The sequence below is a fragment of the Zalophus californianus genome, chromosome 1 (genome assembly GCF_009762305.2).
Source record: "Zalophus californianus isolate mZalCal1 chromosome 1, mZalCal1.pri.v2, whole genome shotgun sequence".
Taxonomy (NCBI): domain Eukaryota; kingdom Metazoa; phylum Chordata; class Mammalia; order Carnivora; family Otariidae; genus Zalophus; species Zalophus californianus.
The window spans coordinates 16,987,184-17,005,242 of record NC_045595.1 but is presented as its reverse complement, the minus strand read 5'-3'; the positions used below and the strand labels follow the sequence as shown (position 1 = coordinate 17,005,242).

The following is an 18,059-nucleotide window of genomic DNA, read 5'->3' as shown; positions in this document are numbered from 1 at the left end:
ACCTTTACCCCACCACTACTCCCTTATCCAGCTTTTGCCTTTTTTCCCCCAATAACTTTTCCATATACAATTCCCCGTTTATTACGTTTGTTTTCTGCTTTGCGAGAAAGGGCGGGCATCCTCACCTATCTCGCTCTCTATGTAGCCTGAGCTTGGAGACCTGGGGGACACAGAGCAGGAGCTCGACAGGCTCGTGTAGAAGGGCGGACTGTACTGCCCTGGGGCCCGGGGCTGGGGAGAAAGCAAGGCCAAGGGAAGGCGGAAGACACCCATCGCCATCGCGCAGGGCATCGGGGGCCACTGTGGGGCGCGGCGACCCTCAAGAACGCGCCGCAGGGCCAGCACCCCCACCACCCCGGCCGGATGCGCGCCCTCGCGCGTGCGCCGGCAGCGGCCCAGGTCCAGGCGCCCGCCTGATTGGCTGCGCGGCGCCTGGAAGCGGCGTTGCGCGTGCGCGCTTCCCCCGCGCGGGCCCGAGTGGTGTGTGGCTCTTCGGTCTTCGTTGTCCGCGCTGCAGCCCCAATTCCCGGTGCGGGACGCTCGTGCCCGGAGCTCGGAATGTTCCCGGAACTCAATAACCTTCTCAACATCACCCCTGACAGGGCGGAGCAGGTAAGACGCCCCGCGGTGGGAAGGGGGCGGGCCCCGGAGCGTGGCGGAAGACCGCATCCCCGGATGAAGCTCACGCGGAGCCGTGGGAAAGACGCGACGTCCGCGGGCACAAGGGCGCCTGGGAGTTGTAGTCCGGGGAGGGCCGACCGGGAAAGTGGGCTCGGCTCGGGCGCTTACGAAAGGGGGCCGTCTTCTCAAAGGCGGTGTGTACCCTCGAAAGCGCCCGGGAAGCTTGACCAACTGTGCATTGGCTTAAACGTTCACAGACGTGTACTGGGGGGCCCCTGTGCGTGCTCACTGGGTCTCGGCGCCCAGAGGAGGTTGCCTGAGAGTCGGGAGTTCGATTCTCCACCTTTCCCAGGAGACCAGCTTCTTAACCGCCCCGAGTCTCTCTGGCCCTGCGGCATTGTCAGGTCACAATGAACGCTGCTCCCCGTCTTCCTCCTCATGGTCTTGAATGGTGCTCTTCCAAGTTGCTCTCAGCCAGAGTTGGCTTGTATGAAGTCGGCCTTGGGCACAGCAGCTCCGACACTTTGTTTTCTCCACCCTCCTTCCCGCACTGCGAGGCATCCCGAAATTTTTCACATTTTAGCCCGGCGTTACTTCTCCCAGGAACTTAACCTGGTTTATTTTATAATCTTTGTCTTCCTAAGGAAATGGTAAGCTCCTCCAAGCAGCCAAGACACCAAATATATCAGGCCTTTTTATGAACCCACGGTGTCAGGCAAATTACAGTTTTCAGTAGACCCTGTGGGTGTCAGTTGCCCAAGCCTGCAGGTGGCACTGGCAACCTTGCTAGTTATCTGGGCACCTGCAGAGCGCTCAGGCCAGGGCCAGAGTGGAGGACTGGAGGATCAAAGTGGGCACCGGGAAATGACAGCACTGGAGGTAACTCTCAAGGTCTGATAGTGTGATCTTTCATATTTTATAAGTGAAAAAAAGTCACAACATGGAAGTGCCATATCTGATACCATTTGATCCCGACCTTCCCTTTCAATGACCAGGAACTTGAGGTGGCTGGAGCAGGACAGCCAGCCCCTGTGGAGACCATCTTTAGAGGTCTTTCCAGGACTTTCCATGATCAGAGCTCTGCCTGAAGCAGTGTCCAGGGCCATTGGGATGAGAACTTTGTTACTGGAGGCCTCTGTCAACTACTACTACTCCCCTCTCCCCCACCCTATTGGACAGAATTGGTATCAGAAATAGGAAGGAAGTTGGATCAGATTAGTTTTTTGAAGGTGCATTCCAGTCTTGGCAGGCTGTGATTTTTGTTGGGTTCTGACGGTAGAAGCTTCTTTCGTTCAGGATCTCGTTCTTCCCAGGACTGGTCCCTCAGGTACCAAGGTGAATGAGGAAGAGGAGGCACTTTATTCTCTGTTTGCCTTGGGAAAGTGGAAGCTGAGATATGCTTGCCCATAATGAGTGACTTAATAGCAATCACTTTAAGTGTTGTTTTTTCCCATAATTTTGACTTATTTTCTTCTTTTTGGTAATCTGTGTGTGTGTGTGTGTGTAGATACCGACCTCCTTCCAGGGAGTCTAATTCACCTTTTTGTGTTCCTCTTAACTTGTAGGGGAAACTGACTCTACTCTGTGACGCCAAGACAGATGGCAGCTTCCTTGTGCACCACTTTCTCTCCTTCTACCTCAAAGGTACAGGACTCATTGATGCTGTAGAAAAAGAAACCTAAGGGAGAACTCAATGGGAATAGTATTAACCAACCAGGGCTTTGGTGTTTGGGTAGCCAGATGGCTGTTTATTGGGTAACAGGTTACTGACCATCTTGTTCGCTGCCCATCCATCCCAAAGGGTGTTATGTGCTCTCTATATATTCATGTCCTGTCTTCCCTTCTCCACCAAGTGTGCACACAGTCTCACGAGTAAACCAACTGTGGTTTTTAAAAAAATAATATTTTGGAACGCCTGGGTGGCTTAGTTGGTTAGGCATCTGCCTTCAGCTCAGGTCATGATTCCAGGGTCCTGGGATTGGGTCCTGCATCCGGCTCTTATGTGGCCTCCTGATTTCATTGCTCCTCGGTCCTTGTATATCTTGAGGTCTTTGGGCCCTGGACCCATTGACACGTTGCCCAGCCAGTAGATGCTTCCTAAAGAACATTGGGAGGAAAACTGCAGGGCCACTGCAATTTATAGGCGGAAGTAGATTAGAAGAAGAAAACAGCCAAATGAAAAAAAAAAAAGACTATTTTTTTAAAGATTTTTATTTATTTATTTGACAGAGAGAGACACAGCAAGAGCAGGAACACAAGCAGGGGGAGTGGGAGAGGGAGAAGCAGGCTTCCCGCGGAGTGGGGAGCCCGATGTGGGGCTCGATCCCAGGATCCTGGGATCATGACCTGAGCCGAAGGCAGACGCTTAACGACTGAGCCCCCAGGCGCCCCCCAAAAAAGACTCATTTATCAACTGATTCTCCTTGAGCTCCTGCTGAGCCAGGCCAGGATAGAGGGTGGACTTTTGGCACTCTTAGTCGTAATAGTTCACAGCTTTGAAAGTTGTTTTCTTTTCCAGATGATGTTATTGTCAGCACTGAAAGAGCAACAGAATCTACAGATAAGTTATTAGAAACTAATTATGTTTAGTAAGGTAGCTAGAGCTTCTTTGTGTTCCCCTTCTAACTTCTTGGATATAAGAATAGTTGAAAAGAAATCAATTATATTTCTGTGTACACCAATGATGAGCAGAAAAATAGTATTTTTCATTTATTTAATTTTTTAAAAAGATTTTATTTATTTGTTAGGGAGAGAGAGAGAAGAGCACAAGCAGGGGGAGTAGCAGGGAGAGGGAGAAGCAGGCTTCCTGCTGAGCAAGGAGCCCGATGCAGGACTCAGTCCCAGGACCCCGGGATCATGCACAAGCCGAAGGCAGACGCCTAACCGACTAAGCCACCCAGGCGTTCCAAAATACTATTTTCTAAAAACCACAATTCGTTGACAATCGAACAAAATAAGGTACCTAGTAATACACATAACAGAAGTACATCTCAGGTTCAATGAAATAAGATATAATTATTATATATGAGAAAATGTGTATCTTAGAATGAAATTGGGTATGTCAGGTTGCAGGGCCCCTTGAGTCTGTCTAGACCTGGCCCAGTGCTTTTGTTTCCAGAAGTATGAACTATATGAGACTGATTGTAAGTAAAGATGTCACTAAAAATCTGTTTGTTTTATTTTCTAGCTAATTGTAAAGTCTGCTTTGTGGCACTCATCCAGTCCTTCAGTCACTACAATATCGTGGGACAGAAGTTGGTAAATATCATAGACGTCCGAGGTGCAGTCCCTAAGTATGTGGGTCATGCAGGTGTGAGTGGGGCCGAGGCTGGTCTCCCCTGTGTGGGTTGTAGAGAACTTAGCAAGGGAGTGACTGGGGAAATCACAGGGTGCTGAACCCCTTATCTGAAGGGCTAAGGTAGCATCTCTACCTGTTTTATTAATTTAGAGTTTATAGAACCACATCTGTTGTTAATTAATCAAATGCAGCTCTACTGACTCTGGACCAGTTAAGATTGTCTCCTTCTCAGTGTGGGCTTTAATCAGTCCTGCTCAGCTGATCACAGCTTGGTCTACCACCAAATTGAGTGCCTCCTACTGTCTCCCTAAGTTTAGAGCTTAGAACCCATATGTGGGGAGAGGTGCTTTTGTCACCTGCTCCTTATCTGATCTTGGCCTGCCCTTCATCTTATCAGATGTGGGCAGGAAAGAATAAGATGGCCAAGAAGCTGGTGACCCTTCTGGCCTAGCCTAGGCCATTGCCCACGACCTGTGACCAGAGGGGCTTACTGTTTTGTTTTTTTGTTTTTGTTTTTTGGGTCTTGTTTTATTTTTATTTTTTATTATTTTTTTAAGATTTTATTTATTTATTATTTGAGAGAGCGCGAACGAGAGACAGCACGAGAGGGAAGAGGGTCAGAGGGAGAAGCAGACCCCCCACTGAGCAGGGAGCCCAATGTGGGACTTGATCCCGGGACTCCAGGATCATGACCTGAGCCGAAGGCAATCGCTTAACCAACTGAGCCACCCAGGCGCCCTATTTTGTTTTGTTTTTAATAAGCCAGCCTCACAGAGGGAAAGAAGCAGGCTTCCCATTAGCAGTGATCATTGAAATGCCAGTCTTCCTACTGGGCCACATCACTGCGCGATGTCACTCTGATGGGGAGAGACAAATGAGAGGATGAGAGGAGGGTAGACTCTTTCCCATCCTCTGCTGAGAAGCAAGAATTTCCTGTGTTAGAGGTCAGAGCATGAGCTCAGGGAGAGCAGGCATGTTAAGAACACATTACATGCCAGGGCGGTGAAGCATGTCTCTTTGACCCTAAGCATCTGTGTTTCTGGATGAGAAACTGGTGTACACTCATGTCCAGATTGGCTACTTTTTCTGTTACCTTTGAATCGTCATTGACACAGCAGGAATGGCCTGCATAGTACTGGGCACGTGAAGGACTAGAGTGTGAGCCTCCATACTCTTGGTGTATTACTGAACTGCCATTAGTAGAATGGTAATGAGCAAGGGCAAAGGGGATGAACAGGAGTCTTTCTGTCTGCCGGGGTGACTGTGGAGCTAATGGTGCTGCACAGTGGAGGACACTGGGGTGTGAATGAACAATTAAGACTTGGTCAAGGGGCATGAGGGGTCTAAAGAGCTCCATGTGACCTGTGTCTGCACAAACAGAGCAGTGGGTTGCATATTTAGATTGTATCCATCTTTGGATGTTTGTCGAAATGCAGATTCTTGGGCCCTGCCCGCAAAGCTTCTGGTTCTGGAGGTCTGGAGTGGCGCTCAAGGATCTGCCTTTTAATCAGGTGACTCTAGAGCTTCTTAATCGGGTAGGTCATGAAGAGCCATGTTAAGAAGTTCTGGTCTAGAGGCACCTGGCTGGCTCAATCCAAAAAGCATGCGACTCTTGATGTCAGGGTTGTGAGTTTGAGTCCCACGTTGGGTGTAGAGATTATTTTTAAAAATAAGTGAATTAATTAAAAAAAAAAAGTCTCTGGGGCGCCTGGGTGGCTCAGTCGTTAAGCGTCTGCCTTCGGCTCAGGTCATGATCCCAGCTTCCTGGGATCAAGCCCCGCATCGGGCTCCCTGCTCGGCGGGAAGCCTGCTTCTCCCTCTTCCACTCCGCCTGCTTGTGTTCCCTTTCTCACTGTCTCTCTCTCTCTCTGTCAAATAAATAAATAAAATCTTTAAAAAAAAAAAAGTCTGGTCTAGAGCAGGGGTTGGCCCATTTGTTTATGAGTCGTGGGTGATTGCTGTCATTCTACAGAGCTGAGTAGTGACAGCACAGACTATGGCCTGCAAAGCCTGTCTTGCCCTACGCAGAGAAACTTAGCCCACCCCCGAACTAGTGTGTCAAGAATTCGTGTTACCCCAGCTCTCATGGGAGTGCCGCCTCTGAGGAAGAGGGCAGAGAAGGAGAACCTAGATCTTCCTGTGTGGCCGGCAGCCTGGCTGTTAACGATCTCGAAGCTATGTTCCTGAAAGCCTCAGAGCAGCTCTGAGGTCCTGTACCACTGAGGTGCACCCGAAAGGGTTTGTGAAACTCGAAGCCAACATCTGGCCCTTTCTTCTGCAGCCAGCATTTTTCAGACTTTGGTCATTCTCCCGCCATTTTATTGTCATTATTACCATTTCTAAATGTGCTTAACTTTGTAAATACATACATTTAGAAAAGTTGATGATACACGTCCTGATACTATTGCAAATTAAAACCATTGAGCCGAATTGAGCGTCATGAAAATGAATATGTGAGCAAAACATCAGTTTTTTACCAAGTGACAAATATAAAGGCACACCTGAGCACAGTGGGGATTGTGGGTTAGGAACGCACAGTGGAAAGAAGGCCTGGGCCCCATCCGAAGGTGGACAGGTGTACATTTGCAGGGCTTAAAATGTGTCCTGTGCCCTTTTGTGAGCTGGAGTCTGGCCTATGGGGTGGGTTCCCCTGCAAGGCACTGTGATTCACTCTCCCTTGTGGTGTTTAGGGTGTCAGCCTGACTGCAGCCCGGGAATGCGGGCAACTTGTGTTCCTCGAGGGTCTTAAGTCTTCGGTGGATGTCTTCTTCCGGGCTCAGGCGGAGCCACACCCCCTGCAGTTCCTCAGGTCAGTGAGCCCGCAGCCCCGCCCAGAAGTACCCACCTGGTGGGGAGGCCCAGACCAGGCTTGCCCTGTGATTCCTTCTCCCTGGCATGTGGCGTGTGGGGGGACAGAGCTGGCTTCAGGAGGCAGACACTTCCCTGGTGTTGCGGCTTCATCAAAAAGCCCTTGGCTCTTATCATGGGCCAGAGGGTGTATGGCTGACCCAAAAGCTTACAGAAAGCATTATTTGCTGGGAGTATGGCAGAACAGTGTTTTTTCCAACCCTGGTTCAGAGCCCGTGCACACACCTTTGTTCTGTTTTTGGCTCAATACAGGGCTCAGCAAAGTATGGCCCATGGGACAGCTACCTGTTTTTGTAAATAAAGTTTTATTAGAATAGCTGCATTCATTTCTTCGCATATTGTTCCCGGCTGTTTTGCACTCCAACGGCAGAGTTGAGTAGTTGAGACAGAGACCATAGAACTCACAAGCCTAAAATATTACTGTTGCTTTTTAAGAAAAAGTCTGTTGACTCCTGGGTTTGCTATTCTGAGATTGGTTTTTCTGGTTTTTTTCTGTCCTTTATGGGTGTCAGCCACAAACAACTCTGTACAGACTCCCCACCTGGTTGCTCTTCTTCCTCTACCACAAAGGAGTCCATACGGGAGCTCTCCCCACCGCCCCCTCTCTCAGACTCAGCCTGATGCAGTGTATGGAAAGCAGTACGGTCAGAAGGCCCCGTGCCCTGACCCTATGCGTGTGATCTCGCACACAACCTTTACCATCTCCGAACCTGGCTGTCTTCGTCTGAATGATGGGCCTGGTTACACCTCACCCCTGGGTTGGGGGAAGTTGTCCTTGCTGTTAGCAGGGCTTGGACCTGGAGCATGGGCACATGCCTAGGCCCTTTGCTCTGGTGCTTTTTGAGCCTCTTTTGCTGGGAAGTGACCGCCAAGGGTAGTCATTGGGGAGGTGGAGGTAGCTGGGCCAACTTGTTCAGAAACAGGTGGAATCTGTTAGGTACACAAACAGCCCTTAGACCTTGGTCCCTCACTGCTAGGTTACCTGAATTGCTGTTTAGCTTTTTGTCCCCATGATGACCTCCCGGGAAGGCCTCTCCTGCCTGCGCAATCCAGATTAATCTTCTGATGCCTTAAGCTCTTAGGAGGAGGGGCTGCATGGTGTCTCTTGAGGATCCGAGAGGCTGTTTATTTTTGTGTCCCCCAGTATCTAGCACAGTGCTTTGTATCTCCTAGGCCTCAAGGAGTGTTTGAAGTACAACTTGCTCATGTATGAACGCATGCCTTTTCTTTCCAACCAGATCAGGAACCTCTTAGGCCAAGGCCTGTGATCCAGTTCTTTGCCCCATCCACCCCAGCCCTTTCCTGTGGTGCTGCTCAGTCCCGGATAAACATTTGTAGAGAGAATGAACTCTCCAGTGACCCTTGCTTGATGTTCCAGGGAGGCCGATGCTGGGAACCTGCAGCCCCTGTATGAGTTTGTCCGAGAGACTCTGAAGCCCATGGATGATGGACAGGCCGCATGGAGGTGCCCAGTGCTGCTAGTGGATGACCTCAGTGTGCTGCTGAGCCTGGGCCTGGGGGCAGTGGCTGTGTTGGACTTCATCCACTACTGCAGAGTTGCCGTGTGCTGGGAACGAAAGGTACTGATCGGCCTGCTGTCTGTGCTCCCGCCTGTGACCTCCATGGGCCCAGATGGGTCCACACCTCCCTTGCTTGCGGTGATCTTTCTTGTGTATTTGCCTGGAGGTTTGGCTTTACTCTGGTAGCCCCAGAAATCTTTTGGTCTACCATTCTCCACTCCCCTACTTGCTGCTGCTAAAAAATAAAGGCCTCGAAATGAAAAGGTTGATCGGTACTGTCTTGACTGTGGCCAGTCGTGTGTGGTTCTGCAGAAGTCCTAGCTCTGGCACACATTGCCTCGTGTCTTAGGGCAAGTCATTGTCTCTCTGTGTGGGCTTTGAAGATCAGTGGAGATATAAACGGCTGTAAAAAATTGTGTGATGCGACGCAAGTATAGGACCTGATCTTTATGGTCAAATGATGAGGCAAAAATGGGGATTTTGCCAAAACAGAGAGTTAAACAATGGGAGTAGACCCACCTATACAATAGGAATGGCTCTGGTGCCTACCTCGCGGGAACCCAACAGCAGGAGTTTAGTGACACGAAGCTTGCAGCACGCCCACACAACATCTGGCCCACGACGGCCGCTCTTCAGCCTGTGATGGTGCCCCTGGTAGGAGCCTGCGGCCCACCGTGTGGTCAGGCTGCATTGCTGGGCAGCGGTTGGCGTGAGCTAGTGGAGTCAGCCGGGGCTGCATGTCCCCAGCAGGGCATGTTGAGCACCTCCTGTGTGCAAGGGCCTGCCTGGCAGCTGGGTTCGGGGGAACTCCAGGGGCCGCGGTCACAGGGCCGGGAGCCGGACGATGTGGAGAGAATGGGAGGAAGAGGGAATGGAAGGGGCACGGAGGGCGCGATCAGCAACACCGAAGTGGGCTCACTGCCTGCAGCTTAGCTTGCTCTGTGGCCCGCTGCCACCCTCGTCTTGTAAAAACACCTCTTTTAGTTGAAAAAGTAAAACTTGGGAATAGTTTAAGAAAGCAAAAATAAATAGCACAAAGAGTACTTTAGTAAAAAGTAACGGTCTCTTTCCCGATGTGGATATTGTTCCAGAGAGTCTGTGCGATTGTGAACGTGTTTTATGTGTGTGTGTCTCTGCATTTTTCTTCACGTCGCTGGTCACCTGCCATGCCATTTCACAGCACACCTATATCTTGGTGTCCATTGCCCAAGAACAGAACACTTGGGTTTGTTTCATTCTTTCTTTCCTTCTTTTTTTTTTTAAAGATTTTATTTATTTGACAGAGAAAGACACAGCGAAAGAGGGAACACAAGCAGGGGGAGTAGGAGAGGGAGAAGCAGGCTTCCCCGCAGAGCAGGGAGCCTGATGCAGAACTCGATCCCAGGACCCTGGGATCATGACCTGAGCCGAAGGCAGACGCTTAACCGACTGAGCCACCCAGGCGCCCCAAGATTGTTTTTTTCTTAAATATTTTATTTATTTATTTGAGAGAGAGACACACAGCGAGAGAGGGAACACAAGCAGGGGGAGTGGGAGAGGGAGAAGCAGGCTTCCCCGTGGAGCAGGGAGCCCGACGCGGGGCTCGATCCCAGGACCCTGGGATCACGACCTGAGCCGAAGGCAGACGCCTAACAACTGAGCCACCCAGGCACCCCTGCTTCATTCTTTCTAACAACTGGACAGTATACCTCTGAAGGGACTTACTGTTCGGGGTATCCCCTTCAATGGGTCGGCCTCCCCCTCGGGTTCTGGTTGGCTAACTCCTGCTTGCCATTCTAACTCTGCTCATGTGTGTCCACCTCCTGACCCTCTCCGCTGTGCCAGACATGATGCCTCTTCCCTCTGCTCCCTCAGCCCCCCATGCTCCCCTTTCTCCTGGCCTGTGTCCTGTGTTGTCTCCAGGGCCCACACTGCTCCCCTCTGGTCCCGCTGCAGCCCGGCGCTTGCTGAGCATTCAGGAGCCTGGCAGAAAGGTGGCACTTTTTGCTAACATGGAGGACCACAGGCTGAGCTGAGCTGGGTTTAAGAGGGACTAAGCTGGCAGGATAGACTGGGTGTGCTGGCGAGGCTGGAATCAGGGTCCTGGAGCACAGGCAAGGGTCCTTCCCAGTAGTAGCAGCGTGGAGGCTGATCAAGGCGAAGACGTGCAGGGGATTGGAGGCACCAAGAGCCCGGTGCTCCCTCATGGCCCTGCCTGGAGGAGCAGGTTCTCACCTTGACTCTCTGTTGCAGGGAAACATCGTGGCCCTGGCACACGACAGTGGAGACGGCGAGGACAAGGAGAATGACATCCTCCTGAATGGCCTTAGTCACCAGAGCCACCTGATCCTGCGGGCCGAGGGCCTGGCTACGGGCTTCTGCAGGGACGTGCATGGACAGGTGCTCAGGGGCTCATGGGGCACCAGCTGCTGCTCTGCACCTGAGCCGAGACCATACGTGGGCTAGTGTCAGGCCCTAGGGGTTGTCTGGTTGGGGTGTTCCTTCAGATGCAAGGGAAACCTCAGGAGTTGTGTGAATGCAAGACAGAGTCTGTTCCAGATGGGGCTAGCCTCACACACCAGTGCACGTTTTCCATGGTGGTTCCATTTGTGACCGAAGCAGAACTTCCTAAAAAGGAGACTGCTGTCTGGAGCAGAATGCAGGGGCCCTGCTGTCCGACAGCAGAATGCCTCTGCAGGACCACAGCAGGCTTTGTTTACTCAGGTCAATGCTGCTTCTTTTAAAATACAAACCTGGGGGGACCATACCCTTGGCTAGGGTTGCTGCCGCCCCTGCTGCTGCCTCTGACCAGAATGTTGGAGAACTCAGGCAGAAGCTGAGAGTCCTGCCTTGTGAGGGAGGTCAGGTTCTACCTCCTCCCAAGGGGCTGCCATGGTTCTCTGCCTTCTGGAACTTTTCTTTTGGAATCTCCTCCCACACCCCTACCACAGCTTCCAGGTTAACTTGACATTGACCACTCTTGACCCATTAGGCATGGCTGGGAGTTTTGGCCCAGAGTCAGAAAAGAAAACAAACGGGCAAGCCCCGAGTTGCTGTGTTGGTAGTGCCTGTGCGCACAGCGGGAGGAGAGGGTTCAGAGAGGGTTCTCTGAGGCCAGTCCCCTGGAGCATGCTAGCATGCCTAGCACTGAGACATCATCAGAATAAACCTCTAGCCTTCCTGAGCCTGTACTAGTTGGAATGTACTGACTCTCATGAGTTGATTCTCAAAATCCGTGTAGCTCACAAAACCACGCATAGAAAAAAGACCAGATTACTTCAGTGGTTTTTCCCTGGATGGCTGTTTTTCTTTTTCTTTCTCTTACACATTTTCTGTAACGGGCAGGTATCACTCCTGTAATGGAGGGGGGAAACCTTTAGTTTTAGTTAGCTGGTAATCTTTGTTTTCGAAGTGGGTCGCATGCTGCATGGCACATGACTGGGACCTCCTAGAGGCCTCGGTCGCATGTGGTGGAGCAGGCGGGTACTTGGGGGCTGCTTCTCTTTCATTCTTCTCCTTGTCCCTGTAGCTGAGGATCCTCTGGCGGACACCATCACAGCCCACAGCCCAGCGGGATGGGAGCCTCACTTACCAGTACAAGATACAGGACAAAAGTGTGTCCTTTTTTGCCAAAGGAATGTCTCCTGCTGTTCTGTGACCTGATTGAGGAGCACACAGAGCGACCTTGGACCGTTTTCAGATGTGAAAGATAAAGCGACGGGTCGGAATGGATCTGTGCACCTTTGAAGTGGCATTGCAGCCTGGACCGACGGCCCCACTGCAGGGCGGGGCGGGGCCATGGAAGGGGGCTGTGACAGCACGGCCTAGTTCCCTGGGCTGTTCAGAAAACAAGAGGGAATAGCAACCTGGCCTTTGCGGAGAGAGACGCCACATGTTGAAACCGGGTGAAAGTGGTGCCAGGAGCCTTTCATTAAATACGCTTTAGCCTCAACTGCCCATTTGGCTGTTGTGCCTTTCAGAGCCAGAGTGGGTATGAATGTGCCAGCTAGGAGACAGCCCTGGGTGGCAGGCACCAGAGGGACACAGTGGATAATCATGGCTGGTATGAGGAGGGTCCCCATATCGTGGCTTCCTAGGGATGGACTGTCTCATTTAATTTTCACCTGCGTCCTGCAGAAGTATTTGCCCTTCAGTCCGGTAAGAAAACTGGCTTAAAGAGGTTTGGCAAGCGTGGTCAAGGCTGGAGAGCCGGCCGTAGATAGTGGAGCCTGACTCTGAAGTCCACACTTGCTGACCGAGCCTCCCAGAACCCAGGGGCAGGCTCCCCACTTGGTTCACAGCTTCACTTCCTCCTGGTTCTGGGGTCCCTGGCACATGAGGCTTCCTGGTTTGGTGAGAGGGGTAAGGAGTGTTCTTGCTGCCAGGTGGGATGGGGCCTTGGCAAGTTGCTCCCTTACCTGTGAAGACCGAAGAGGTGAGCTTTTGCCCCAACATCCTGTAGATGCCACACTCAGCCCGTCAGTCAAGATCGCCTCAGAGTAGACACCAGGGGCATTCCCTTAAACTGGGTACATTTTTGCTATATGCAAATTATACTGCAGTGAATTTGAAATGAAACAATAACACTGCTCAGCAGGGACTAAGGAAATTTCATATCTGTTGTTTAACTTTTCACATTTTTTAGTTTTTGTAAAAGGGAACAATTCATCACTCCTCTCGTCAAGTCATACTATTATGTTGGTTATCCCACCGATAACCAGTAATAGTAGCTGCTTTTCTTCCCAAAATATCGCAGACCTGATAGAATATTTGAAAATTATGTGTACAAGTAACTTGAGAAAGTGGTTATTGAAGAATCTAATGATTCTTTTATGAATACTCTTCAGTATTTATATCAGCTTCATCTGAGCTACAATTCCGAATGGGCTTGGCACCCCAGAACATTTTTTACATGATACGAATGGTGCTATTCTGTTTCTTCACTTAATTTATAAGTGAATTTACTAAATTTTTTTAATAAGATTTTATTTATTTGAGTGAGAGAGAGAGAGAGAGAGAGAACACAAGCAGAGGGGAGGGGCAGAGGGAGAGGGAGAAGCAGACTCCCGTCTGAGCAGGGAGCCCGATGCGGGACTCGATCCCAGGACCTTGGGATCATGACCTGAGTTAAGGGCAGATGCTTAACCAACAGAGCCACCCAGGCATCCCTGAGTTCACTACATTTTAACGTTTAATGGTTACTGAGCATTTTATGGTGTCATTATTCTAATTTGCTCAGCTTTTCTCTGAGCATGTAGGTTCTGGGATTTGTAATTATAAATTACGTTATGAATATTATTTTATTATTTTTAATCTCATTAAATTTTATTTGGGGGACATCTGAGTGCACAGTCGGGTACTTTATCTCTCTCAAATAAATAAATAAAATCTTAAAAAAAATTACGAAGATTTTATTTTTAAGCAATCTCTACGCTCAACATGGGGCTTGAACTCAAAACCCTGAGATCAAGAGTCGCATGCTCCACTGACTGAACCAGCCAGGTGCCCTGTGAATTTTATATACTATACTTATTTGGAGGTGGGGGCAAATACTTGTTTCTTTAGAACTTTCATTCAGTCACTCAGCAAATATTGAATACTTTATATATGGCAGGCTGCTGTTAGGCACTGAGGGTATGACCATGACAAAGCAGGTCCCTGCCTGCAACAAATTGAGAAGTAATTTATGTAGAGTTAGACTGTGTTAAGTGCTGTAAATAAAGCAGGGAAGGGGCACCTGGCTGGCTCAATCTGTAGAGCATGTGACTTGATCTGAGGGTTGTGATTTCGAGCCCCACCTTGGGTGTAGAGATTACTAAAAAAAATAAACTTTAAAAAGTAAAAATAAGGGGCGCCCAGGTGGCTCAGGCATTACGCGTCTGCCTTCGGCTCAGGTCATGATCCCAGGGTCCTGGGATTAAGCCCCGCATCGGGCTCCCTGCTCGGCAGGAGGCCTGCTTCTCCCTCTCTCCCTCCCCCTGCTTGTGTTCCCTCTCTCGCTGTGTCTCTCTCTGTCAAATGAATAAAAAAAAAAAATCTTAAAAAAAAATAAGCAGGGGAAGGGGCCTATGAAAGTGAGGGATGATGAAATTTTAGTCTTCTCCCTGAAGTGGAATTTCTGAATTAAAGCATGGATTGGGGCACCTGGCTGCCTCAGTTGGTAGAGCATGTGACTCTTGGCTTCGGGTCTTGAGTTCAAGCCTCATGCTGCGTGTGGAGCCTACTTAATTAAAAAAATAAATAAAATCTTAAAAAAAAATTTAAAAAAAAACAAAACATGGACTGGCCCTCACGTGGTACAGATTGTTCTTCAGAATGATGGAGCCAGTTAACAGTGATTTATAAGTTTTCCTCCACCAACATTGGATTTAACTTATTTTTTACTAATTTAATAGTTGTGCAGAGTTGTGAGAAAATGGACATTAATGGCTAGGATATGATTTTCTCTCTGTATTTTCCCATGTGTGGAGAATGTATTCCTCATCCTTAATCACTTACAATTAGAACCTGGGGTCAACCTTGTTTTATTCATTCCTTGTAGTAGTTTGGAAAGGATTTTATCATTTGTTCATGTATATATTTTTCTACTTTAAAAAACATTTTATCTTCAGAAAGATTTGTTTTCTATTCCGATATGCATTAGTTCAAGAAATATTTGTGGACCGCCTGTTTTATATAAGGGGCCATTAAGATAGAGACAGTCTTAAAGGCACCTGCTGTGCTCTGATGGGGGCTAAGCAACAATCACTTAAGTGATGTGACACAGTGGAGAAGATGAGGGCCATAAAACAATGCAAGTAATGGACGGTGACCGGCTGATGGTCACAGGAAAGTGATTATTTCCCCATCACTTTTTTGCTTTTGTTGAGGGAGCAGAGAATTGGGGAAGAGATTATGGAGGCAATACTATTTGTTTTTGTTTTTTTTTAAAGATTTTATTTATTTATTTGAGAGAGTACACAAGCAGGGGTAAGGGCAGCCAGAGGGAGAAGCAGGCTCCCCACTGAGCAAGAGCCCAATGTGGGGCCTGAGTGCAGGACCCTGGGATCATAACCTGAGCCAAAGGCAGCTGCTTAACAGACTGAGCCACCCAGGTCCCCCGAGGCAATACTATTTGAACAAGACCTTGGAATTGTTCCTATTTTGTCTCTGATGGTACCTTAGTTCTTCAGGATTCAGGAGAGGTATTTTCCTTCCTGAATGGAATGAAGGTGCTGTTCTTTGTTGTTGTTTCTAGTTTAAAATAATTTTTAAAATATGCTTCAAATTAACTTATTTTTTAAAAAGATTTTATTTATTTGTCAGAGAGAGAGAGCACACAAGCAGGGGGAGTGGCAGGCAGAGGGAGAAGCAGGCTCCCTGCTGAGCAAGGAGCCCAATGCAGGCCTCCATCCCAGGACCCTGGGATCATGACCTGAGCCGAAGGCATGATGCTCAACCGACTGAGCCACCCAGGCACCCCTCAAATTAACTTATTTAGAATTTGCTACAGTATTGTAATTTGTCTTCGTGCTGGTAACTAAATAGCCCAACAGTATTTACTGAAAAGTAGTGATCCTTTCTTGTTATGTAGTTTGGGTTTATTTATATGTAAAGTTCTTAAAATTGAGCTTTTCTGAAATTTGTTCTTAGTAGGTATTGAAAGGTTAGTATATGTGTGCTCTCAAGAGCTTTTAGTAAAAGGATATCTGCCTGCTTATTTATCCAGATGAATTTCACCAGCACGTTATCAAGCTCTGTAAAGTATCCTTCAAGGATTTTTTGCTCTTGTTTTTAAAATTGTAGTTGTGTAATTTTATTTAAAAAACTAGTGAAGAAATTAATACCCTCTTATTAAATTTTTTTTATTTTATTGGAAAACAAATGATCTGGTTTTGTGGAATTTTTTAGTTTTTAGTTTTTTGTTTTTTTTTTAAGTAGGTTCCACACCCAGCGTGGAGCCCAACACAGGGCTTGAACCCGTGACCCTGAGATCAGGACCTGAGCTGAGATTAAGAGCTGGACGCCTACCAACTAACTGAGCCACCCAAGTGCCCCCGATTTTGTGGATTTTTCTATGGTGTCTTTGACATAGGGATGTAGTTGACTTTTTAAAATATAAGTTATTCTACAGTTTTTCTAAACTATTCTAATAATTTTCTAATTGAGATTCCTGAATTTTTAGATATTTTTTCTTGTTTTCCTTTTTTCAGATATTAACACCTACAAATAATGCCAACCTTGCTTATTTTCCTTTAAATGGGGAAAATTTTTTTATAGAAGTATAGTTAACTTACATCATTAGTTTCAGGTGTACAACATAGTGATTCGACAGTTACATACATTATGAAATACCACCATACAAGTAATGGTAATTGTCATCTGTCACCAACAAAGTTATTACACTATTATTGACTAAATTTCTCACGCTGTATTTTGCACCCTGTGACTTACTTATTTTATAACTGGAAGTTGTACCTCCTGATCCCCTTCACCTGTTTTGCCCGTCCCCCTCCCCACCCCCCCTCTGGCAACCACCAGTTCTCTGGATTTATGAATCTGTTTCTGTTTTTTATTTGTTTTTAGTTTCCACATATAAGTGAAATCATACGGTATTTGTCTTTCTCTGACTTATTTCACTTAGCATAGTACCCTCTAGGTCCATCCGTGTTTTCACCAATGGCAGTACTTCATTTTTTTTTTTTAAGATTTTTTTTATTTATTCGACAGAGCGAGAGAGTACAAGCAGGGGGAGCAGGAGAAGAGGGAGAAGCAGGCTTCCCACTGAGCAGGGAGCCTGATGCGGGGCTGGATCCCAGGACTCTGAGATCATGACCTGAGCCGAAGGCAGATGCTTAACCATCTGAGCCACCCAGGCGCCCCAGTTTATTCTTTTTTATAGCTGAGTAATATTCCAGCGTTTTTAAATTAGTGTCTTTGGTTTCTTTGGGTAAATACCCACAAGTAGAATTACTGGGTCATATGGTGTTATAGTGTTTCTATTTTTAATTTTTTGCGGAACCTCCCTATTGTTTTCCGTGGTGGCTGCACCAATTTACCTTCTCATCAAGAGTGCCTGAGAGGGTGCCTGGGTGGCTCAGTTGGTTAAGTGACTGCCTTTGGCTCAGGTCATGATCCTGGAGTCCCGGGATCGAGTCCCACATTGGGCGCCCTGCTCAGCAGGGAGTCTGCTTCTCCCTCTGACTCTACCCCCTCTTGGGCTCTCTCACTCTCTCAAATAAATAAAATCTTAAAAAAAATAGAGTGCCTGAGAATTCCTTTTTTCTCCATATCCTCCCCAATACTTGTTATTTCTTGTGTTTTTGATTGTAGCCATTCTGACAGGTGTGAAGTGATACCTCATTGTGGTTTTGATTTGCATTTCCTTGATGATGAGTGATGTTGAGCATCTTTTCATGAGTCCGTTGGCTGTCTGGGTGTCTTTGAAAAATGTCTATTCAAGGTCCTCTGCCCATTTTTTAATTGGACTTTTTTTGTTGTGTTGAGTTGTAGGAGTTTTTTTATGTATTTTAGATATTAACTCCTAATCACATATATTATTTGCAAAAATTTCTTCTATTCAGTCAGTTGCTTTTCCATTTTGTTAATGGTTTTCTTTGCTATGCAAAAGTTTTTTTAGTTTGACATAGCTCCAGTAGTTTATTTCCCCTGAATAACTTCAGTCAGCATTTTGAAATTTGTTAAGAGTGATGTGAAGGTATTTGTTGTCTTAATTTCTGTTTTTAAGAGAATAGGAAGCATTTTTATAGTAATTTTTAATTTTTAAAATACAT

The 18,059-nt window shown here is 47.7% G+C and overlaps 1 protein-coding gene across 2 annotated transcripts; it reads left to right on the top strand.

Annotated features, from left to right (window-relative positions):
- Nucleotides 1-102: 102 nt before the first annotated feature.
- ELP6 (elongator acetyltransferase complex subunit 6) lies at nt 103-14,120 on the top strand. Of its 2 annotated transcripts, none has more exons than XM_027587666.2 (7): nt 103-612; nt 2,187-2,265; nt 3,809-3,879; nt 6,610-6,728; nt 8,166-8,367; nt 10,540-10,686; nt 11,922-14,120. In XM_027587666.2, the coding sequence occupies exons 1-7, from the start codon at nt 559-561 to the stop codon at nt 11,997-11,999; spliced, it is 750 nt and encodes a 249-aa protein (XP_027443467.1). In that variant the 5' UTR covers nt 103-558; the 3' UTR covers nt 12,000-14,120. The 2 variants fall into 2 exon arrangements, with proteins under 2 accessions (XP_027443467.1, XP_027443466.1); XM_027587665.2 differs by having other exon boundaries at nt 108-612; nt 11,816-14,118.
- Nucleotides 14,121-18,059: the final 3,939 nt, after the last annotated feature.